Genomic DNA, 24,661 nt, shown 5'->3' with positions numbered 1-24,661 from the left:
GGTGATGGACACGGGTGAGTGATGGACACAGGTGGGTGATGGACACAGGTGAGTGATGGACACGGGTGGGTGATGGACCCGGGTGGGTGATGGACCCGGCTGCGCAGGGCAGCGCTCTCCCTGTCCCTGTGTCGGTCCCTGTCCCTCTGTCCATCCCCGTCCCCGTCGCCGTGGCGCTCCCGCCCGCGGGGAGCGCGCTGCCCACACCCGTGATGGCGGCGGCGGCTTCGGCCGCGCTCCCGCAGCTGCTCGGGCCGGGCCGCGGCCGCCGGCGGGCGCCGCCTGCCCGTACCCGCCATGGCCGCCAAGGGGGCCCGGCAGCGGCCGCGGGCGGGCGGCGGGGACGCGGCGGGGCGGCGGCCGGAGCCCGCGGGCGGCGAGGAGCCCAGGAACGAGTGCGTGCCGCCGGCGACGGAGCGGGGGCTGCCGGGGCTACCGGGGCTACCGAGACTACCGCGGCTGCCGGGGCTGCCGGGGCTCCCGGGGCTGCCGGGGCTGCCGGGGCTCCCGGGGCTGCCGGGGCTGCCGGGGCTGCCGGGGCTGCCGGGGCTGCCGGGGTTTCCGCGGGCGTTCGGGGCTGTGGGATGATGCCGGAGCCGCTCCGGCGGTGCTGGGGGGCTGCGGCAGGGCGGGGGTCCAGCCCCGAGATGGTTTTTCCTTGTGAGGGGCCGCCGTCCCCTCCCCGCCCCAGTGCCACGCTCGGCTCGCTGTCATCACCTCGTGAGCCTTGATCTCGTTGCTGAGTCTTCCTGCTGCATTTTTCTATTTTTTAATTTTTTATTTCCCCCCCCCACCCCTTCCCACCCTTTGGATTAGATCATCCGGGAGCAAAGCAGGGCACGTCTGGGCCCCTGAAGGATCAACAGCTTTCAAGTGTCTCATCTCGGCCAGGTTCTGTGCGGCTCTGCTGAGCAACATCTCGGATTGTGACGAGACCTTCAACTACTGGGAACCGGTGAGTCCCTTCCTGCCCTTGGGATCGGGAATTTCTACCTGGCCTGTGCACAAACCCATTTATTTAGGACCTTGTGATCTCTGATTCAATTTCCAGTGGGCTTGTGCAAATGCAGATTTATTATTTAGAACCTTGTGCTGATCCCTCTGTTTCAGTGGGATTTTTTTTTTTTTTCCTCTGGGATTCAGAGGTGGGGGAGTGGAAAACTCTCTGCTCTGCGTGCTGCGTGTTAATTTATTTACTTGCTCTCTGTTGTAGACACACTACCTCATTTATGGGAAGGGGTTTCAGACGTGGGAGTACTCTCCAGCCTACGCCATCCGCTCCTATGCTTACCTGTGGCTCCACGCCTTGCCAGCCTGGTTCCATGCCAGGGTTCTGCAAACCAACAAGGTAAACCGTGCTTTTGTGAGGAGGGAATGTGCCTTTAGCGCGTGGGAAACAGCCGCCCTGTTTGCTGCGGAAATTGACTTTGTAATGTTTAGAAACGTTATTATGTTGATAAAACACTGGTTTGTTGACAAACACCGACCTCCCTGTAAGGGTTTCCCAGGGTTTGTGGATTTCCCAGGGTTCGTGGGTTTCCCCTGATGTTTTACAAACCCGTTTTGTGTCCCTGTGCCTCATTCAGACTCTGGCTGTGTCTGCTAGGTTCTCATCTTCTATTTCCTGCGATGCTTCCTGGCCTTCCTGAGCTGCATTTGTGAACTCTACTTCTACAAGTGAGTGTCAGATCTGTGTGCAGGAGTTGTTTGGGAGCAGTGTGAGTGACATACCCAGTTCCTGCCGCGGGAAACAGGCTTTGAGGCTCCTGTGTGGATGAGAAAACACACGTTCTCGTGATAAATTCAATGAGATGTTGGTCAGAACGCCACAATTAGGACAAAATTGTACTCCCAGATCTGCCACCCACACCTCTACTCCAGCGTTTTGTTGACTCCACTCGTTTTCTCAGTGCTGGCAGCAAGCAGGGTGGGAGTGCTGTGTTTGCTTATCACAGTGAATTTGACTGGAACACATTGATTGCTGCTGTCTGTAATCTCTCTGCCAAGTGCTGTTTACATCCACTAAAATCAGTAGCCCTAACATGCAATTATCTTGTCTAAACCGGAGTTTTATTTTATTTTTACCTGCTGCCTGATTTTCAAACCACTACCTTGCATGACTTTTTTTTTTTTTTTGTCTGTCAGCGCTCTGGTTTAAGGAGATGAGCTGTGGCTTTGTTTTTGCATGACGGGGTTTTGTGAGGGGTGGGGGTCACAGGTGGATTGATGTGTGCAGCAGTGCAGCCACAAGCTCCTGAAATTTGCACAGCTGGGAGAAGCCAGGGAAATTTTGCGCTGGTGTCACTCAGGGTCTGAAATCCTGAGTCTGAAATCTGAGGGAGTCCCCCACCTCAGAGCTCTCAGGCTGCTCCACGGGTTGTTTGTGGTTCTGCATGCCTCGGGTGCTGCTGATTTTTTTTTCCCCCCTGAGGTTATTTTGTTATACCTGTTTCTCTGCCGCTTCCCCAGGGCTGTGTGCAAGAAGTTTGGGCTGCACGTGAGCAGGCTGATGCTGGCCTTCCTGGTGCTCAGCACGGGGATGTTCTGTGCTTCCGCAGGTGAGTTGGCTTGGCACCGCCACTAACAGTGGCCAAAAACGGCTCCAGAGAGGAGAAAATCACATCTCTGGGGTGCTCTTTGTTGTCTTCTCACGACAGAATAAGCCTTGGTCTGAATTTTGTTCTCTGTGCTGCAATTCCCAGGCCTGTTCCTGGTGCTGCCTCCTGGTTTTTAATATTGCTGTGCCTTTTAACCAGGCTCTTGGCCTGCCTTCCTTGGGGATCTTTAGCTCTGAGGAAGGAGGCTGGTATTTTGGCAATTCACCTTTGCGTGCCGTGGCTGTACCCGTTTACCCAGCCACTATCCAACACTTGCTGCAGGTGTTGGGTGCAGTGTGGGGAGGCTGTGCTGACCTCTCATCTTCATCCCGTTTGCATTTCAGCTTTCCTGCCCAGCAGTTTCTGCATGTACACCACGGTGGTGGCCATGACGGGCTGGTACATGGACAGGACCTCGGTGGCGGTGCTGGGGGTGGCTGCTGGAGCCCTGCTGGGCTGGCCCTTCAGCGCAGCCCTGGGGTAAGGAGGGGTTTCTTGCCCTTTCTCAGGTGGTTTTCACCTGCCTGGGGAGAATGGGGTGGAGGAGAAACCCAGCAGGGACTGAGCAGGGAGCTGTGCAGAGCCACACGGTGCCCCCCGAGCCTCCTTTTCTCCAGGCTGAGCCCCTTTCCCAGCTCTCTCAGCCTCTCCTGGGGCTCCAGACCCTTCCCAGCTCCGTTCCCTTAGTCCAGGATCATTGCTAGGCCCAGGACCAGGCTTCCTGGCCTTTGAACAACTTAGGTTGGGAAGATTTCCTGGCATTGATATGAGTAAAACCTGAGCTCATAAATAAATCTAGAATTGAAGCAGAGGCCAGTGAGGTGGTGGTTCCTTCTCTTGCTTTGAAGGGGCAATGCACCAATGCATTTAATGCACCAGAACCTGCAGTGGGGCTTCTCAAGGTCTCCAGCTGACAGCTGGTCTCTCTTTCAGGCTTCCCATTGCCTTTGACTTGTTGATCCTGAAGAAGAGGTGGAAGAGTTTCCTGAACTGGTGTGTGGTGTCCTTGATCCTGTTTCTGGTGAGTGCCTGCGCCAGCACCGAGAGGGAATGGATGGCAGTGGAAGGGATGAGTTCCTTGAAGGAAAATCAGCTGGAGCTGCTGCCACTTGGACTAAGTTCTGCCTTTTTCCAGGTGCCCTTGGTGGTGGTGGACAGCTATTACTACGGGAAGCTGGTGGTGGCACCTCTCAACATCGTTCTGTACAATGTCTTCACCCCCCACGGCCCTGATCTTTATGGTGAGTGTGGGACAACAGGCCCGGGAGGGAGCCCGAGGTTTTCCCGCAGTGCTTTTCCTGACGTATCCCAAAGCCAAAGCAGATTTGCCAGCTCCAAAAGCTGCAGCTGCTGCTTCTGGACACGGGATGTCTCTGTCGAGCTGGCAATGACTGCACTGCCCGGCTTCTCCACGCTGGGACTTGTGCTGCTTTTGTTCATTTTCCGTTCCCCTAAAACTGCCAGGAGATGTCTCACTGTGTGCACAAGTGGCCTGCGTGTGTTTGTCAGCCTGATTCTTGTTCCCGGCTGCTCCTCCTCACAGTCAGGCTGCAGAACTTCGGGAAAGTGAGGAACGGCGCACAATCCATGCTTCTTTCTATCCCTATCCTACGTTTCTAGAGCTGAACAGCAGGAAATCAATTTCTGGAAGGGCTGGCAGGGACCACAGGATCCCTGCACCACCTCGGTGCTCTGTTTGGGGCCAGAGGAGCTGCTCCAGGAGGGATTCAGCAGTGGTGAGCAGCGGCAAGGCTTTCTCTGGCAGCTGCCTCAGCCGAGGGGCTGCTTTGGGTGGTGCTGAGTGGTGATTTGTCACTTGTGCTGTGGCACAGCAGGACAGCAGCTGCTCTTGGCCTCTGCAGGAAGGCTCTGGAGCGTGGAGTTGGGAGTTTTCTCTAAGTAAACCCCAGGCTCTGCCTCTGATAGGTTTTGGCAGGGGTTTGTGCCTGACCTTTTCCACACTGGTGCATGAGTTGTTTCCAGAAGCCTCCAGGGAGCAGTCTGTCCTGAAGAGTTTTATTCACAGTGACATTCACACAACATCCTCAGGCCAGTGAAAGAGCCTGCCTGGGATTGCTCTTCAATGCAGCGTGGCCGGGACAACGCTGTGTGTTTAGAGAGCTTCAAAACACTGGGGGAAAAATAACAGTGCCAGGGGAGATGAAAGGCTGAACAATCCCTCTTGGCTCTGGGAGCTGGGATTTCCCAACGTTCACATGATGGGGGCAGAGGCACCAGCCCAGATCATCTCCAGTGTAAGCACTGCAGTATTTTGGAGACAAAGTTCAATTCATTTTTTTTTTTTCTTTCTGTCTTTAGCAATACACTCCCTCTACATAAATATTCTCTGTGCAGTTAATATTTCCCTGGAGCGATTAGGTTTCTACAGCCAGGGGAAAATAGCTGCTGAGGGTTTATCCCTGATTCTGAGGCTTTGGGATGCTTTTTGTCTCTTTATATTCTAAGGAGTCATAATTTGTGGCCAAAGTTTTGGCCCGCTTTGGGGAGCTTTATTCAGCTTGAGTGGAAGGTTGCTGGAGCTGTTCGCGTGACACTTTTCTCCGTGGGGCCCTGGTGCTTGAACAGAGCGAGGATAAATGCAGTGCAGCGAGCAGAGTGTTCATTGTAGCAGCGCTGAATCAGAACGGGGGCTGTGATTCACGACCAAGTTATTGCACTTAGTTACTGCCTGCCAGCTGCAGGTCCTGCACTCAGCCTGCAGCCCAGGGTGGGGCTCCTGATCTGAAACCTCTTCTACAGCTCCCCTGCTCTGGCCTGAGCTGCCCTCACCATTCCTGTGCTCAAGGTGCAGCTAAACTGGATTCACTCCCGAGTTTGAGTTCTAGAATTGCTCCCAGAGCCATTCCCAGGCCTCAGAGTTCAAAGCATTTTCTCATTTAGGGTCTGACAGTGCTTCCAGCTGCTTTCCCCCGTGGGACCACCGTGCCAGGAGCTGCCTGGCTGTTCCTTCCCCACGGCTTTCCCCAGTCTGTGTCCTGTACCCCACACCTGCCCGGCTCTGGGGTGTGGATCCTTGCAGGAAGCTCCATCTCCTCTCCTGCTCTGGGGGCATGTTCCCATTAACCTGAGCATGGAGAGCAGCTCTCCTGTTCTGGCCCAGGACTTCTCACATGCAGCAGGGTCATTCCTTTTTGAGGCTGCACTTCTGTCTCAGTTCACCTTGAGCCCTGTGAATAACAGGAATAAAAAAATCCCCTTTTTCCCTGGGAGCCTTTGAGCCTGAGTGCCTCTGAATGCCTGCGTCACCAGTGAGCCAGCCCGGTGCTTTTTGCCTGCTGTGCACTGTTCTCTTCTCCTTTTTTTTTTCCCTTTTTATTTTTTTTATCCTCTCACAGAGAAGAAAATCCCTCATTGGAGAAGGAGAGGAGGCTCCAGTGCCTTTTTTTTTTTTTTAATGGGCAATTCAGTCACACTGCAAAAAAAAAAAAAAAAAAAAGTGAGCGAGCAGCCTTTTCTGTGTTCAAGCTGTGCCTCAGAGCGGCTGATCTGTTTATTAGCAGCGTTATCTGGGCTGCATTTGGATTGTGGAGGAGTTGTGTTTCATCAAGTGTCCTTCACTCCTGACCCCCGGGCTGCCAAACCAGAAACCAGGGAGAGGTGAATTCAGGGTGGATTTCCTTTGCTTTCCGTGGCAGCCAGAAAGGTGACAGGATGGGCCCTGGAATGATCCTTTAAAGACTGAGAACTTATTTATAGGATTGCTGTTTGCCTTCAGTGTTAATAACTCGGGGTTTCCTCTGTAAACCCAAGCTGCTTGGCCAAGCAGTGACTCCAGTGCCTTGTTTGTGACATTCCCACTGCAGCTTCTCCCCTTTTTTATTTTATTTTATTTTTTTTTAGCTGTAGGAGCTGCAGAGGTTTCGGGTTTTCCTTGCTGCTATTCAGTTGTCTGATTAATTTCAACACGGACCCAATTTAAGTGGCTCTGATTGCAGGAAATTGCTGTGGCATGTGACACATGTCACAACAGTGCAGTGATTAAAGCCCCCGCGTGTCATTTACTGGCTGATTGAGCTAATCACACTGAGAGAGTGGGAAATGTGTGGAGAGGAGCTGGCATTCCTCATTGTTAAGGGCTTTAAGCATCCTGAATTAAGAGTCTAAATAAATGACAGTTGGACTGGAGTTTTCTTTCAGTTTACATCCTGCAGAGCTTGCAGCCAGTTCCCGAGTGTGGAGGCAGAGCTGCCTGGCTCCTGTTTGTGTCAGAACAGGCTGAATTTGGGACATTTAAATAGTGCTGAGTCTAAGGAGGGGCCAAACCCAGCACTGAGTGGCAGAGTCTTTTGTCGGGGTGAGGTGGGAATACAAACTCCTTTCCTTCCTCATCCTTCTTGGTACATTTTCTGCTCCTGCCAAGCCCCAGCGAGCATCCTCCCTCCAGAACTACGAGGCATTGTGTGCTTTTGTGCTGCTCCTCTGCAGTTAGAGAGAGACAATGAATTTGGGGTCGAGTTTCCCAGTTTTACAAGTTTCCACCTCTGCTTCCTTGCTGTCCAGAATGAGGGTGAGCCCTGTGTCACAGAATTCTGCTGCCTGTTGGATTGCTTCATGAGCAGCAGATATCAAACTGACTGGTTTTCACCCCCAGTGAAAAAAAAAGGAGAAAAGTAATTTCTGAGCAGGAAGACAATGAGGTTTCTTGGGCAGGTGGGAGTGTGAGACACTCTGGTGGGCTGTGTCAGGCAAAGGAGGGCCAAAGCTGCTGTTCCGCCCATTCCTGCTCGTGTTTCAAACCTCTTTTTCTCACCCCTTAGGTACAGAGCCCTGGTACTTTTATTTCATCAATGGCTTTCTGAATTTTAACGTGGTTTTTGTGCTGGCCCTGCTCGTGCTGCCTCTGACCTGTCTGATGGAGTGCCTGCTGCAGAAATTCCGTGGTGAGTGCGGGGCAGCTGGCAGAGTTTGCCTGCCAAAGAGCAGCTTTTCTTTCCTGGGATTGAAACTGGGAGCACTGAAAGCCTTTGGAGCACCCAGGAAACTTCCTGGAGCTTGTCAGCATTCAGGATTGTTCCTTGCCTCCACCTCGGGAGGACAAATGTGTTTAAAAAAGCAAGGTGTGTGGTTGCTAAGCTTCATTCTGACATTTAATGCAGCAGGAATGGCCCAGTCAATAATCCTGAAGGGGGAAGAAGCTGGGCCTGGTGCTGTTCCCATCTTGTCTGAAATGGGTGGAAACCTTTGGGGTTTGAGGCTGGATTTGTTCTGTGCCCTGTGGATTTTTCAGGCTGCCAGGGAAGCGTCCCCATGGGTGTGGATATACTGAGAGTTAAAAAAGAAAATAAATAAAAGGAGGAACCAGAATATTCCCTGCTTCACACTGGGCTTTTTCTTGAATAAAATGACATCAGCTTGAGCACATGACACTTGTAAGTGACTCCAGAGGGGAAGTGTAAATTCCTCTCTGCTGTTTTCCTCGGGGAAATTCATCAAGGGTCAGCAGCAGCCTCCACATTCATCACTCCAGTCAGTGCTTTGCTCTCTGTCTGGTTTTTTTTTACTGAATACAGCAAACAGTAACACAATCCTCGATGAAAATGTATGCTAAGGGGTGTTGGCTTCTATCTGCTGCTCGGCTGTGAGTGACAAACCCTCAGAACGCAGTAAAAGCTCAGTAGGAGCTGCTGTAAAGGCGAGATTTCCTGCTGTTCACTTGGTGTTCTCGCACTCTGCCAAGTGCTTTGTTCTTATTGTCTGCGAAACGCCGTTGGCTTAATTGCTTAACTCCGCTGCTGGGAGCAGCGAGGGGGTAGGAGAGGGACTGAAAATCGTCGGGCAGCGCAGAGCTGAAATCCAGGGTAATTGTTGTTATTTTTGAATCGGTTTGTTTCCTCTGTTCGGCACAAGGCGCCTCGGAGACCTCTCCTGGTGTTATTTCTGTGACGAGGCAATGAAATGAGGGTTGAGCAAACTTGGGGCTCGAAACAAGCGTTTGGGAGGGTGAATCCAGCACAGAGGGGAGATCCCTGTCCTGATCTTGGTGAGCGCAATGCCCAGCAGCAAACCCAGCGCTCCTGCTCACACCTGGCAGCTCCTGGTGGGGTTTGTGTCCGGGTCTTGGAGCCAGTAACGCTTCTTTTCTGCTTTTGGTCTTTCCCGAGGCTGTTGGAGTTGTCAGCGTGGTGGGAATCTGCAGGAATCCTGTGAGGAGAATGCCCCGCTGGCTGTTGGGGTGCTGTTACCTGGGTTTTGGCAGCAGGGGTGCTCAGGACAGGGTGTGTTTGGGTCTCCACAGGGGGCTGTGGGTGGGTTGTGCAGGAGCAGGAATTCTTGCATTTCTCCTTGGCTGAGGTTTTGTGTCTTCCAGTTCAGAATCTGGGCCGTCCCTACTGGCTGACCCTGGCCCCCATGTACATCTGGATGCTGATTTTCTTCAGCCAGCCCCACAAAGAGGAGAGATTTCTCTTCCCCATCTACCCCCTCATCTGCCTCTCCGGTGCTGTGGCTCTCTCTGCTCTTCAGGTAAATTCCGGTGGTTTTTAATAGATAGCCGAGGATATTTCCCAGCCGTTCCTTCATGGTGGCTTTGAGCTGTTCTCCAACCCCAGGTGGGAATTCCTGGGCTTGTGATGCTGTAGTGCCCAACGCCACACAAAATCCAGGAGATTCCCTGCGGGTTCAGTGACCTGCTGATGGAATTGTGCCTCCCTGGCTGCCCAGCGTTAAGGGCCAGGAGCGTGGCTGTGTAGGAAACGCATTTTGATTTGGTTTTTTTTTAGAAGGAATCCCTCACTGGGCTGAAAAAAAGGCAGAGGGATCTCGTTTAAATGTTGGGAAGTTGCACTGAACGTTTGGAAGAGCCAAAAGCTGGATGTTTAGTAAACATCACTTGAAACACTTCACAGAGCAAAGCACTAACACAGACTGGTATAAACCTTCCCAAAGCTCAGAATTATTCATGTGCTGTTAAAAAGGCTCAGGAATGCAGCCAGGAGTCCCTGCTGGAGCCTGTTCCAGCTCTTTGGCCTCACCCTGCTGTTCCTGCTCTGTCCACTGCTGGAATTCCTGCCCACCCCTCAGTCCCTCATCCTTGCCTTGCTCAGTGCTGCTCTCACTCTGCATCTCCATTCACTCCCAGATGAGTTCCAGTCCTTGCCTCCACGCAGGATCCACCTCTGGAATGTCAATTCCAATTTTATGGCTCTGAACAGAACTCCTCTGTGCTCTCAGAACCTCACAGAGCAACGTTCATTTATTTTTATTTTAAATACGCCTTCAGGAAAGTTTCCTGTGCATTTCTTGCATATTTTACCGATGTTTGATGACATTTTGGCCAGTGTGGAGCATCCAGCTGAGGATCTGGAACCAGCGGGACAAGCTTGTCACTCTCCCCCTCCAAACCACGTGGATTTGTTTGGCTGTTAGGAGAAAAAATGCAAACAGGACAAGAGAAACAGAAACCAGTGAGGGTAGGGAGTGAGCAACCACTCCTGCAGACCAGCAGGGAGGGGCCAGGCCAAGGACTGGATGTATTTCCTCCTGGCTATTCCCAGAAAGGCTTTTTAATTGGGAAAAAAAACCCCACCGAAAACTAAAGTGCTTTTCTTTTATCAGAGTGACCAGAGGTGGATGCAGAATGTGCTCTGTGCTCTTTTATCCACTTCCAAGCTGTGGTTTGTGCAGGCAGGGTAAACAAGCAGAGGTCACTCTGGAAATCTGGGTCATGGAGCTTTGTGTTAGGCAGGAATTCAGTCCAGCATGGAAAAAATCGGGTGAGTTTGTGCAGGGGACTCCCGCAGAGCTGTGGAAGGGACCCTTGCCCCTGGTTCACCTGGGGACAACCAACCTGCAGCCCCTGAGAGAGCACTGCAGGCCCAGAGGCCTTCCTGGGTCAAAGAGCTGAAAACTTCTTGAAATACCCCAAATTATCGCTTCAGTGTGACTAAACCCTACGAGCTGCTGTGCATTTTTGTGGCTCTGAATTAAAAAAAACTCCCAAAGATCTGGTGGGGGACGCACTGTTGTCAGGCCTTTGTGAAGAACGAGAATTGTGAAGAACGAGAATTGTGAAGAACGAGAATTGTGAAAAACGAGAATTGTGAAAAACGAGAATTGTTGTGAAAAACAGGAATTGTTGTGAAAAACAGGAATTGTTGTGAAAAATGAGAATTGTTGTGAAAAATGAGAGTTTTGCTGAACAGGTCAGAGCTGGAGTAACTTGATATTGTCTCTCTCTCTTTTTTTTTAATCTCTTCCCTGAGAAATGTTACCACTTCATCTTCCAGCGCTACCGCCTGGAACACTACACAGTGTCCTCCAACTGGCTGGCCCTGGGGACTGTCCTCCTCTTTGGCCTTTTGTCACTGTCACGCTCCGTTGCCTTATTCAAAGGTTGGTATTTCACTTTCTTGCCCTCTGCTCTCCCCCTGGGCTCAGGGCCTGCAGAAGTTGTGCTGCCTCACCTGCAGAAATCAGCAAGCTCGAGGAGTTTGGGTGTTGCTGCTGCAGGGGAAGGGATGAGTTCTGATGGTCGCCATTAATTAGTTATTAATTAAACATTCGTCCATATGTGTGCGTGTGAATGGAGCACCAGGATTACATCACTTAAAAATCCTCTTCGCCTTCCACCAGTGCAACTCCACCGATGTAAAACCTGGCTGGTATTAAAGCAGATGCTTCAGCTTTCCAAGAGATAATCCCACTTGGAAGAGCGTTTTCCTGTGTAAAACTGGAATTAGGTGCATGAGTCCTGAATGGAGAGGGGTTGGACATTCCTGGGATCAGAGCCTGCCCACCTCAGCAGTATTTTTTGGGGTTTTGGTGGCCATGGACAGCCAGGACAGGGGGAATGTGAATAGAATTGGTAGGGGCACCAAGGGAAAGAGGGGAAGCTTTAAATCCAACCACTTCTTGGCATAGACCAATTCATTTATTCCCTGAGTTATCAGTTAAAAACTTCTCCATGACACAATTTGTGCTGGCTTTCGTTAAGCACCCCTCTTACTTTAACCTTAATTAGGATTTTCTACTTCCCACAGGCTACCATGGGCCCCTGGACCTGTACCCGGAATTCCACAGGATTGCCACTGACCCCGGGATCCACACGGTGCCCGAGGGGAGGCCAGTCAATGTCTGTGTGGGGAAGGAGTGGCACAGGTTCCCCAGCAGCTTCCTGCTGCCAGACAAGTGAGTGTTTCCATGGGAAAGGTGCACTTTGGTGAGGGGGATAACGAGGGGCACAGCTGGTGCCTTGGGAAGGCTGAGCTGGAACAGAGAGTGGGCAGAGCTGGAGAATAAAGTAGGGATTTGTTGAAAGGCCTTTAAGGGCAGGACAAGAGCCTGGCCAGGGCTACACCCAAGGTGGACCCAAAATGGGCACAAAACGGTCACAAAATGGCTGGCCGGTCACGATATCTTACATTTTTATCAGTTTGGGTCCATTTGCACATTGGGGTTTCATTGTCCGATTCCAGCTGCAGGCTGTGAGGTCCCATCCCTGTTCCTCTCTTCAGCCCAGCCTTGTTTGTGCTGCTGGGCCTGAACGTTGTCCTTGCTGTGCAGCAGGGAAAGGATTTGTGTCCCTGCTCTGTGCAGAGCTGAGTGACACTTAATATGAGGCTCAGAACTGCACCCCTGAGCACGGAATCTGCAGATACGAGAGCTGAAGCTTAAGGAATGACAATAATGAGGGGCATAATAATGGATGTGGGGAGCCCTGAGGACCTTGGGTCTCTGCTGTCACCAGCAGTGTCACAAACAGTGTTGAAGCGTCCAGATGAAGGATTCGGAAGGTTTTTGGTTGGCGCATTGGCCACAAGTTCCTGGGAATCCGTGCTGTACCTTCCCACCCTGGGACTGACCTCCTTGGTTCTGGTTTTGGTGCTGTCCACACAAAATGTTCTCCCTGTTCTCTGCAGCTGGCAGCTCCAGTTCATCCTGTCAGAATTCCGGGGCCAGCTGCCCAAACCCTTTGCCAAGGGGCCCATGGCCACGAGGATCATTCCCACGGACATGAATGACCAGAACAAGGAGGAGCCATCTCGATATGTGAGGATTTATTCCTGCTTGTTTTTCTCTTTTTTTAATTTAAATTTAAATTAATGCAATGCCTCTGAGTGGATCTCCCCATTTCTGTTTCCTGGGGAGCTCCAAACCAAAAATGGTCCCTCTGCAGCACTTGGAAATCTCCCCAGGCTGTTTTTTTTGCCAGTTTCTGTTTGCCTTTTATCTCCAGTTTGAAGTCATAATGATAATAAAAGAAGCAGCAGAAGTAAGAACTCCCAATTATTGCAGTTTTGGGTTTAGTGTAGTGTGCTCATGTGATCCCAGGAATGAGTAATTTGAAGTCCCCCACAGAAAATATTTGTCACTGAGCAGGAGTTGAAATTTTCCTCTTTTATTTCTGTTTAAAAATAAAACTATTCATCATATTTTCAACCGAGGAGGAACTTAATTGCATTAGTGGAAATCTGCTAAGATAATGTGTATTGGTATCCTTGATTTATTTCCTGGTTCAACTAAACAAAAACCAGTGCACAAACGGGAATGTTTTAAAATCATTGCTAGCTAGCAGGTTTAAAATTACTAACAGGTTAAATCCTGGCAGTCTTCTGGGTTAAAACTCCTATTTTGAGGCTCATTATGCAGTTACTGGAAATGGGAAGGAGGCGTGTTCCCACCTGAGAGGAGCTGTCTGCTGCCGTGCATTTAATTTATGAAATCTTTAACTGGGGCTTATTTTTAGCACAGACAGCTGGCTGCTCCACAGCCTGTGACTAATAGAGCAAAACACACTTTTTGTTTCGTGCCTGTTCCTTCATGTCACCCCACAACTTTGGTGTTTCTCAGGGAAGCTCAAGGGTCGAGGAGTTCAGAAATCAGAAATTAAACAGGGGCTTAAAACTCTGACTTTTGTCCTGCTAATCGCACCAAGAGATCAAGATCTTCCCCCAGATTTAGTGAGTACAAGCATATTCAGGTTTTAAAAAAGCAGAAGAATAATTAGCAAGAACCAGACAGGACCATGAGAGGGGATAAATCTAAATATCCTGAGGCTGTTGGTCATTTAAAGGGCAGAAAACAAACGCTTCAGGAGGATTATCTGAGCCATGGGTAGAACCAATCAATGCCTGTAGATCTCAACTGTTTCAGGTGTGAGTATCTATTACTGCTCTGCTTGGGAATGGAAGAGGGATCCTCAGTGTTCCCGTTGCTATGAGACACTGGGGAGAGAGTGATTCGATCTTGTTTTGCAATCTCTCTTCCCCTAATCACATTGAGCAGCACTTACCTGCACTTGCCCGGCTGGGGCGGTGCATTTGTCCCTGAAAGTGCTAAAGAAGAGATAAGGAATGTTATTTCTTACCCAGATACATCCAAGCAGGACCAGCAGATTAGGTCTGAAAGCTGTTAACAGCAGCTGCCTTCAGAGAAAGGGGTTTTTAAGCACTTTCAGCACCATTCTGGGGTTTTTTTTTTTTCTCTTCACTTCTAGCACCATCCAGACCCCATGGTGGCGGCAGCAGATGTGCCCTGAGCTCCAGCTCTAGGCTCTTCCCTCTCCTGTCAGGCAGGATGGGATCCAGCTTAGCTCTCCTCCACTTGGCAGAGCAGTGGCATCAAATAAAGAAGGAGTGGGAGGAGGAAAAGGAAAGGGGAACAGAGGAGGAGAGGATGTAATTCAGAAATCCCTCTCAGCTTTGTTCGCTAAGACTCATTCCTTCCTTTCGTTTCAAGGTCTGTGCATCACCCAAGCCTTGTGTAAATCCCCAGATCATTGCAGAGGGGCTGTGTTGGCCCTCAGGGCAGGCGGAATATTACCCTTGGCTTCACTGTAACTTGTGAAAACACAAGGGGAGCCTGGCTTGCACCTGGAATTCAAGTCCCAGCCCTTTTAGGGCAGCGTTTAGGATGAGACAAGTGAGATCCTTGAGGCAGCAGCTTGTCTTTCCCTGAATGATTCCACATCACTTCCAGAAAAACTTGGTTAGTGGTCTGGGAGTCCTCCTGCTAATGAGCCAGAACCTCTCCCAGGGCCTGGAACGTTCCTCTCACACAGAGCAAGGAGTGGATTCAGCATCCTCAGCTGCGTTTCCTGTGGTGTAATTTCATTTGCCTCTCAGTTGTGATGCCACGGAGCCATCTGCTCTCCGCCTAATTAAATTGTTTCCAGCCTCAATTGTTACATTAAACCCCAAAGGTGCTTCGGGAAAGGGATCTCAAGCGTGGCCAAGGAAGTTGGCAGTAAAATTTTGTGGGAGAGTGAGCTGAAATCCCTCAAGGAAGGGTTTGAGGGAGTGAGGCAGGGAGGAGGCACGGGAATCCCAGCAGGAAGGAGGAGGTTTCATGGTGTGCTCTCCTGCTGGATTCCCCCACAAAGGCTTTGCTTGGAGACATTCAAATTACGTTACCTGTGTCCTGCTGCTGGGAGTTCACCCCTCTTGTCATTGCTGTGAGTGAGCACAGACAGCCGAACCCCCAGGAAATAAACCCCAGCCGTGTCTGTCCTCCTGCAGGTCGACATCTCCAAGTGCCACTACCTGGTGGACTTGGACACAGCCACAGAGAGCCCCCGGGAGCCAAGGTACTCCTCCAACAGAGAGGAGTGGGTCACCATTGCCTACAAGCCATTCCTTGATGCTTCCAGGTAGGATTTGCACTTTGGAGAGGGAGGGCTGGGGTTTAGGATGGCAGGCTGTGATTTCTGTTTGCAGAAGCGGACAGGGAGGAGAGAGATCCGTGGGCAAATGCCAGCTTGGAATCCAATTTCCAGCAAAGCGGAGCCTTTGTCAAACTCCTGCTTGCAAAATTTATGACCTAAGTGGCTTTAGAGGGTGAAGCTCTGCTAGGAGGGTGATGAGGAGGAGTATTTTTCTAGAGAAATAAACAATTCCTTTATAAAGCTTCCTGTTTTCTGGGGTCGCTTTCCAAAGAGACGGGGTGGATGTCGCCTCCTCCCAGGAGACTTGTCACTCTGTTTTGTCCCAGCCAAATTCAGGACAGGTATAAATCATCAGAGGGGTGAGCTCTGAGAAATGTTGTGAAAGCTGGCAGGGAGAGGAGGTAGCCAGCAGGGCCACACCTCTGTTGGGCACCAGAAAATCCATGGAAGAGATCCCTGCTGGGATCTGCTCCGCAGAGCTGCTCGCTGAGCACCTCGCTGCTGTGTCTGCCCAGGGATCTCTGTGGGAAGCAGGGACTGGGATTTGCTCTCCTCCAGGCTGTCAGGGAGTGGGATCAGGGCATTCCTGCAAGCACAGGAGCCCTCGGCTGTACAAGGATCTGCTTTAGGCCTTCAGAGCTCTGCTCCTGAAGGCAGCAGCCCAGGACAAACCTCTGTGAAAACCAGAGTTCAGTGCCCTCCTGTTCTCCATGGGAGACCTGATTGCTTCCTGCCTTGAGCCCTGCAGGGGCTGGGGCTGGGAAGGGCAGGAGGAGGAGTGATAAATAACGTTTGAGCAGCTCCCAGGAGAGCTCTGCTGTTCCCAGCTCGCTGGCACAAACAACTTTCCTTGGCTGCATTTTCCATGAGCTGTGTTTTCCAGGAGAACGTGCTGCTCCGTTTGGGCAGCCCTTTGGGATGGGAGCAGGAGGTGGCCAGTGAGTTTTATTCACGAGGCAATCGAGGCATCAAAGGCACTCCTTGTGCAGAGGGTTTGCCCTGCAGTGTGCACTTCTGCTTTAAAGCCACGTTTGTGTGTTCTTCGGGCTGCTTTATCTTTGGATCCGAGAGGAAGTTTCGGGTTCGCAGCTCCGTGGTCGAAAACCCAAACCCATCAAGCACCTCCGTGGCTCAGCCCAGAGTGCAGCTCTTGTTGTGTGAAAATAAATCAGTGAAATGAGTGACCCCAGCAGCTCAGCTCAGCCCTGCTGCACTGGAGGCTTCTGGGGCTCGCTGCGAGTCTCCCGTTGACGTCAGCGAGTGCAAATGTAAATCTCAGCTGGCTCTGATAAATGGTGCTGCTAATTGAATTAGAGAGCACTCCGAGCCACCAGCTAATTATGCTCCTCAGGAAGCTGCTTTGCCAAGGTCCATTTAATTCTATATTGGCTGAGCGCTCCGAATCTGGCACAGGAAAGGGGGAATATATCACGACTCCCCTCTGAGGAGAACACATTTCCCAGCTCTTGAGGGCTGAGCTGTCTGCTTGCTCCAAACACTTGGGTTTTCCATCAAAAAAACCCCGAAATTTCTCAGTGCAAAATTAATGATTGGGTCACCTTGCTGGAGCAGAGCATTACCCTGCTTTGAGAAGAGCCTGTCTTGTTCCCTTTAGTGGTGTTTTCCTCGAGCTGTTTTCCACGTTTTTGTTTTTAAAGCAGCTGAATTGCTTCTGACATCTGTGTGTTGGTACAGAATTTAAGCCCCCAGAGGAAGTGCAAACGTTAAAAGGGTTTGCAGAGAGCTTTGATCGTGAGCTTCTTGTGGTTGGGAGGCTCTGGGACCTGCCCAGGTGGCACTGAGACCTGCCCAGGTGACATTGGGACCTGCCCAGGTGGCATTGGGACCTGTCCAGGTGACATTGGGACCTGCCCAGGTGGCACTGGGACCTGCCCAGGTGGCATTGGGACCTGCCCAGGTGGCACTGAGACCTGTCCAGGTGGCACTGGGACCTGCCCAGGTGGCACTGGACCTGCCCAGGTGGCACTGAGACCTGTCCAGGTGGCACTGGAACCTGTCACTATGACTGGGACCTATCCCTGTGGCACTGGGACCCGCTTCTGTGGCAGAGTTCAGCTTCCTCCTGCTCTTCTCCCTTCTCCTGCCTCTCTCTGAGCTCTGCTGTCACCAAACCCAGGTTACAAAATGCACTTCTGGAGGGATGTCACCGCTGCAGGTGTCCAAATGCTGCCGTTCCACGTTATTCTGGGAATTTGGCAATGGGGGACTGGAACATCTTCACTTGGGATTTCCTCCCATCCCACACCAGCTTCCTCTGGTGCCACTGGGACAGTTCTTGAGTTGTTTTTCCTGAAATTCAGGCTTAGCTCCAAGGATCACTGCGGTTCTACCTCTGGTGACTGGGAGCTGCTCTGTCCTGCAGCAGAACCCAAAAAAACCCTGGAAAAACAAGAGCCCATGGCTCACCCAGCTTGGAGCAACCACGGCCTTGCTGCTGGGAGCTGAGTGCTGATCAAGGCTCCATCTCTGGGGGACAAATTTAGCAGCAAATGCAAATAGAACATTAAATATATTCCCTGTCATCTGTCACCCGGCCCCTTCCGTGTGCCATCTGCTGTCTGAGGTGGCTGAGCTGACGGGGGGAGGTGACAGCAGGTGACAGGAGGTGAAGGCTCCCTCTCTCTGGGCTGGGAGGGCACCGGGAGGGTGCAGGAGCTGCCTGAGCCCGGCCAGGCTGTGCAGGAGCCTCGGGAGCCCCAGGGGAGCTGCAGCTCCCAGTGGCAGTTCCTGCCTTTGTTTTTTTCTCGTCTGCGTTATTTTTTTTTTAAAAGATCTCCAGTGCAAGCGAACAAAACACAATTCGTCTTTCTGCTGAAAAAAAAAAAAATAAATAGAATAAATAATTGCTTGAATTGGCTTTGAATTGGCTGTCCAGAGCAGCAGAGGTGGGAGCTGAAGTGAGCAGCGTGTGCCATCCCTGACCACCCAACGACCCGAATCTGAGTGCTGCTGCTGCTTCTCCAAGCCGCCTGTCGCTGGGGTTACGCTTGTGGCTGGCAAGGGCACGGAGGGAGCGCGGGTTTTAGAGCTGCCCAGCCCTCTCGAAATTCAGTATTTCCACGGAAGATCGCCTCAGGAGCCCAACTTCAAAACGCCGGTGCCCGTCAAAGCTGCTTTTCGCCTCTCAGAGAGGCGAGGGGGGGGAAAAAGGCAGCCGGAAAGGTGGGAGAGAAAAGAGATTCCAGGAGGGAAACGCAGGGCTGCGTGACCCTCAGGATCCCCTGGATCCCGGTATCTGGGATTTAAATTTCTGGCAGTAATTTCAGCACCTCCCTGCCCTCTCTCGCCATCAATCCCGCCGGGAATGGATGGTGGGCACGAGGTTGCTGCTCTTCAACCGCTGCCCATGGCACAGACCGGCTCTGGTGGCAGCAGCGAGGGGAGAATTGGGCACTTGAGGGCGATTTTCTTTTCCTTTCGGCTTTTCCAAGTCACTTAAGGGCGATTTCCTTTTCCTTTCTGCTCTTCCAGGTCCTCCCGGCTGCTGCGGGCGTTCTACATCCCGCTGCTGTCGGAGCAGCACACGAGCTACGCCAACTACACCATCCTGAAATCCCGCAGGAAGCAAGCCAGGAAAAAGATGGGAGGCTAGGAACACACCTGGGCCAGCAAAAAAACCCCCCAAAGCATCTGCTGGGACTCTTGGACAGCTCCCTGTGTGAAGGATGGTGCTGGGAGGATTCCCTGAGGAGCCTCCGCTGTGCCTCCAGCCTTTGGAAAATCCAGCAGCCACCTCTGGATGTGTTATCCCGGCCGCTCCCCGTGTTCTGGTTCACTGCAGACAAGAGAAAAATGGAATAATCAAACCAGGTTCTGCTCCGGGCTGCAAATCTGGGAAAATCCAGCTCAAATTGTCTCTGTCTCTCCCCCTGCCACCCCTCCACTGTCCTCACCTGCTCGAGCAGTGCTTTCACCCAGGGAATTTTTTTCAGGGAACAAAGCTTAGAAATTTTCCTTTTCCAAGAGGAAAGGAAGGAGAAACACCTGACTGACAATGGACTGGAATGCACTGCATCTCAAGGAATGAAGCATCGTGCACCAACAGAGGGAACAGCCAAAGCTGCTCTGTCCAGGAGACATTTCCAGGGATAAACCTGTGCTTTTGGGAAGGAAAAAACCGAACTGAGACAATTATGTGTTTAATGGGATCAGAGTGTTTGTGCTGTCTGTGAAGCCGAGTGTTCGTTTGCTATTTATAATGATTTTTTTCAAGATCCTTCGAATTCTGAACTTCAGCATCTTAAAAATTCTGGAATCATCCACAGAGGAGAAAGATTATTTTTTTTTTTTTTAATTTTTTTTTGGCAGTTCTGTCTCCCAGAATAGGCAGGATGTGTTACGTGGGTCCAACATGCCTCAGAGCTGTGCTGTGCTTGTTATGTCTCCATTTTTAAACTTGCAGCATCACCAGCTGGGTGGAGGGAGCTGCTTTCACTCATATCAGTCCCTGGAATCCTCTGGGGATGGGATGGGATGGGATGGGATGGGATGGGATGGGATGGGATGGGATGGGATGGAGCAGAGGGGAAGTTGTGCACCTGCTCCATGGTGTGACCCTGCTTGGGTTGGTCTGAGCAGGGGGGACCAGGGAGCAGGTTGGGGTGTTTGGGATCCAGAAAAGCTCTGGGGATCCGTGTGTTGCTGCAGGTCTCAGCCAGGTTGTGTGATCCAGGCCGATCCTGCTGGCACAGAGCAGGAGGAGCTGGATGAGCAGCAAGGCTGGGCTGGCTCATGGGATCAACCTCAGGAGCCCAGGAGGAGGTTCTGAATGCCTGCAGGTTTTGAACGGTTGTGCTCCGAGCAGTGCCCTGCCTGGAGCCTGGATGGTCCCACCACGGGGAAGAATCCCACTGCACCCCATTCCCAGAGCAGCCGAGGCTCTAAATTCAGATTTTGGGTGGTGTCTGAGTGCTGCCATCCCTGGGGAAATGCAAATCTCACCTTCCCAGGTGCCGGCTGTGCAGCTCTGAGGGTTTCAGGGCATGGTCTGGGCGGGCAGAGCTGACATCAGGGTTCTGTGTCCGTGTCCATCATCTCCCTGCAGCCAGCTCTGCCCTCAGCGAGGTTCACACAGGCCTCTGCTGCTGCTAAATCCAAACCAATCCTCTGGCCTCGCTTGTTGCCTCTTCCCTTGCTGAAGACCCCTGAGCTGAAATCAGACCAAGCCCCAGAGGCAGCCCAGGCTGTGCCTGCAGCACCTCTGTGATGCTGCTGCTGTCCCTGTCCCTGTCCCAGCCCTGACCTGGAAACCACTGTGCTGCTCCACCTTTCTTTCCACTTGGATTCCTGGTCTGGACTGGTGGTTGGGAGCTGATAATTGGCAGTAATTAGGAGTTATCAGTGTTTTCCAGGGGAATGCAGCAAGTGTTCGTGCTGGGAGCAAACGCAGGTGTGCGGCGCTGTCCCTCCGCGTCCTGCAGCTCCGTGAATCCTGCTGGGGAGGGGAATTACTGGGTGAGGGTTGAACGGGACAGGTGAATCAGGCTGCAAACACCTTTTCACAGGGAGGGTGAAGCTCCTCTGAGTCCCACCCGGCTGCTCTGGGCTGCTCTGGTGTCTCACAGTGGCACCGACGTAACCCTTGTCCAGCCTGGAGGGAGCACGGAGCGATTCTGTGTCGAAATGAGCTGGTTGGAAAAGCTCTGAGCGAGGAGCAGGGTGGGGAAAGCTGATCCCTGGAATTAACCAGCCTCAGAACAGCGTGTCCAGGTGCTGCCCAGCCCAGCCCTGTTCTCTCCCTTGCACAAAGACCCGGACTGTTTGGACCTTTCCTGTTTTTCACCCTCCCCTCGGAGCTGCCTGGGGGAGCTCCAGCGCTTTGAGTCAGCCAAGAAGCAGCTCCAGGGCCTGTGGATGTGGGGCTGGGGGTGGATTCCCACTGCCAGGTCAGCTTTGGGACCTGCCCGGTGGTCCAGGCACGGCAGAGCCGTGGCTTCACCTTGATTTTGGGGTCGGGTGGCTTTCCCACATCCCTGGCACGCTGTGCAGCAGGTGCAGCCCTTCCCTGCCCCTCGCGGAGCTTTGTCCCAGGGGCTCCAGCTGGGAGAATCCACGGGGTCGGAAAGCCAGGAGTGCAATTCCCGGGCTGTTGGCTCCTTCCCTTCCCAGCTTCCCGGGAATCTGCTCCGGGGACAGGAGCTTTCCCAGCAGCTCCCTGCAGTTCTGCCTGAATCACTCCATAACCAAACCCAAACCCTATTATTAGACTCCGCAAACTGCTGCCTTAGAGACAGGTTTGCTTATAAATACCCGTGATTTTCTCCCTGCCTCTCCAGAGCTGGCAAGGAAAAGGGATTTCTGCTTGGCCAGAACCTGCCTGTCCTGCTGCTGGAGCTTCTCCCCACCTGAACTCATCCTTCCAGCCCCCCAAATTCCAGCCCTGGGGGTGACACCTCCACCCCGGTGGCAGCAGGGTGGCAAATCCGGGCAGGTTTTGTGATCCCCGTGCTCCCTGCCGGCTGTGCTCGGTGGTGGCTGCGGGTTTTCAGCCCCTGGGGGCTTCCCTGGTGGGGACCTCGCCGGGTTTAGCCCCACTCCGGGCCGGGAAACGCTGCTCCAGCTCTTCCTCGGGCTCCCGGGAGAGGGCACCGTGCTCCGGAGAACCGGGAGGAGCCGGGGCTGGGAGTGCCGGGGATGGCGTGGGGATCTGGGGCTTTTGGAGCTCGGGATTTCGGGATGGAAGCTGCAGCGTGCAGCGCCCTGTGCGCTGACTTGTGCTCGCTCCTGCAGCCACCGTGACCTGGCCCTGCTGCTGTGCCATCCCTGGGGCTTCAGTTTGAGGTGTTGCAGGTGGTTTTGCAGGTTTTCCGTGGCTGGAGAGGGGGAACCTCCCTCCCTCTCTGTCCCTGGGGGAGTCCCCAACGCTGCAGTGGACAACCCCGGCTTAATTGGGATTATTTGTGGCTCTCGTTTTCTCCGGAGAGCTGACACTTATTGACAGATAATCCATTCTGGGTGGAAAACTCACCATTAATTGCTTCCTCTCACTTGGGCTCTGTCTCGCAGAGTTTGCTGACAAACGTTTTAAATCCCTGGCAGCCCAAAAGAAAAAAACTTGTGGGAGCTGCTGGGGAGTGCAGGGCTGTGCTTGTCCTTCCCAGCAGCGACAGGCCCGGGGAGGGGAGTCGTCGGCAAGGGTTAGGTGCAATCCTGATTCACTTTTTTGGGCCCAAAGAGGTGAGAGGGAGCAGTAATTTATGAGAGAAATGGGTGGTCTGACTCGTCCGTCTTGTGAAGATCAGGAGAACAAACCACAGGACCTTTTTATTTTCCTTTTCTACATCGTGAAAACTCGCTGGGATTTTGGCTGCAGGGTGTATATTCCGCGGGTTTTCAGGCGGGGAGGTATTTTAAATGGTTCAACAAAAAGGGGAAGAGGAGATTTCAAGGAGCTCGCCAACAAACAGTGCCAGGGTTAACGGGGCTGCCGCTGAAATGTCACCTGGGGTGTGACCTGCCTGTGCTGCATGAATGATTTACAGCAACAGCAGCTCTGAGCTGGGCCTGTCAGATGATCCAGAGCTGTGTTCCAGCCCCCAAAATCTGATTTTTCCCCTCACAGGGCCCTCCCAGGAAAGGGCTGGCAATTTGGGAATGGCAAGAGGGGTGAATTTGGGCTTTTTTTTTTGCAGCTCTCTGTGGCCAGGGAAGGGCTGGAGCTGTGCTAGGGGAGGTTGGAGTTGGGTATCAGCACAACGTTCTTCCCCCAGCGGGCGTTTGGCACAGGGAAAACGGTCACAGGGAATGGGCACATTCCTGCCAGAGCTCCAGGAGCGTTTGGGCAAGGCTTTCAGGGACACTCAGGGTGGGATTTTGGGGTGTCAGTGCAGGGCCAGGAGCTGGACTCCACAATCCCTGTGCGTCCCTCCCATTCAGGATATCCCAAGGATCCAGTATTCCTGCTGGTGCAGTTCACGGCTGCCTTTTCTGTGGACTCTGCACCTCCCGGAGGGGTGATGAAAGCTGTTGATGTGTTTCAGTGCTCGGCTCTTCACGCCCTAAATAGCTCTGGCCGGTTCTGCCTCAGCTGACCGAAGTGCTGATGGTGCTGGGGCAGCGGATTCTGCCGAGGGAAACTGGTGCAGGCAAAAACTGATTCCTGCAAGATCTTGAGAGGATGGAAGAGGGCAGGGAGGGTCCAGCATCTCCCCGGGAGGAGCTGGCCTTGGAGCATTCCGTGCTCCCTTCTCTCTCCAGGGCTGTGGAGAACCCATTTCCCTGCCCCGGGAATTCCCTGGATGTTTGGAATCCTCTCCGGGATGTTAACAGAGCCATTGTGCATCCAGTGCCACCTTCCAGAAATATTTGCCGAGGGATTTCCTTGTGCCTTGTGCTGCTGCTGGCTTTGGGAGGGCTCCTCCGTGCCACCAGAAAGGAGGATGAGCTGGCTTTTCCCCCTTAGCCAGTCAATATTTACTCTCCCAGGCAAGCTGTTAAAATGCTGCTGCTGCTGCTCTCTTGGGGGTTGGTTTTTTTTGGGTTTTTTTTTTCTTGGTGTTTGTTCCTCCTGCCTCGCTGGAATCTTGCCCCGGAGTCTCCCACACTGGCAGCTTTTTGTTTGTGCAGCAGCGGCACGTGGGTGTTCCTAAAAACAGGGCTGGGGGAGCCTGCAGGGAGTGCCAGGTCATGTTTGCATCCTCTCCTCTGAGGGTGGGGAGTGTCCCAGCCCGTCTGCCTCAGGGAAGGCTGGAATTTGGGAAGGGGAAGCCACGGGATCATTTCTTCAATCCCAAGGTGAAGTCTTGAGAGGAAGCCACGGGGTTATTTATTCAGTTCCAAGGTGAAATCCTGCTTCCACAAAATTCCGGGAGGGAAGGTAACAAGGATGGTCTCCAGCAGTTTTTTAGGAGTCCTGATAACCTTTGCCAGAGCCCTGTCCAAGGGGATTTTGGGGATGTGCACCCCTTGTGTGTAACATTACCTGCAGCTTTGTCACTGCAAGTCCTTGGTCTCTTCATTTTCAATTATTGAAACACTCAATTTCCCTATTACTGCAATTCCTGTGATCCCCAAGGGTTGTTTTTTTTATTTCCAGAGAGGAGTGAGATTCTCGGCCCTGCCTTTCAGTGCGGCGTTGCCTTCCTGCTTCTCTGACGAGAGGCTTGAAGATCCTCCCTGGCAAAGCTCTTCCCTGGCAAACTGTTGGATTTGTGAAAGTTGTTTGGCTCCGGCAGGGAACTTTTCTCCTCCACTGCTGGGGGAAGGCAGCCTGGTCCTTAATTGCTTTCTGCACCTTGGCCAAGCGAAATCCATCTCTGTGCCCTCGGAGCTGAAGCCAAAAAAAAAACCCAAAAGCCCAAAATTTTGTTTTGAGGGGTTTATTCAAAATCCCAGCTCGGTCATTTCTTACCCCTGGCTGGGCTGGTGCAGTCAGAAGTGAGAGACAACACAGGGTGTGGGGAGAACAAATCCTGGGATTTAT

At 52.5% G+C, this 24,661-nt stretch overlaps 1 protein-coding gene across 1 annotated transcript; it reads left to right on the top strand.

Moving 5' to 3' along the window:
- The first annotated feature begins 212 nt into the window (after positions 1–212).
- Positions 213–19,612, top strand: ALG9 (ALG9 alpha-1,2-mannosyltransferase). The gene is given in 16 exon segments (XM_066203410.1): positions 213–268; positions 270–395; positions 817–955; positions 1,214–1,348; positions 1,607–1,677; positions 2,470–2,558; positions 2,942–3,077; positions 3,531–3,618; positions 3,733–3,838; positions 7,376–7,498; positions 8,926–9,080; positions 10,820–10,949; positions 11,597–11,744; positions 12,476–12,605; positions 15,074–15,204; positions 18,712–19,612. Coding segments are annotated over 16 exon segments (1,884 nt in total). The 3' UTR covers positions 18,833–19,612.
- The last annotated feature ends 5,049 nt before the right edge of the window (positions 19,613–24,661 follow it).

This window comes from Chamaea fasciata, unplaced genomic scaffold (genome assembly GCF_029207755.1).
Source record: "Chamaea fasciata isolate MVZ Bird 193981 ecotype frontalis unplaced genomic scaffold, bChaFas1.0.hap1 SCAF_24, whole genome shotgun sequence".
In the NCBI taxonomy this organism is placed as follows: domain Eukaryota; kingdom Metazoa; phylum Chordata; class Aves; order Passeriformes; family Sylviidae; genus Chamaea; species Chamaea fasciata.
Note: the sequence above shows the minus strand (reverse complement) of the source record. Positions and strands in the feature narration are given on the sequence as shown.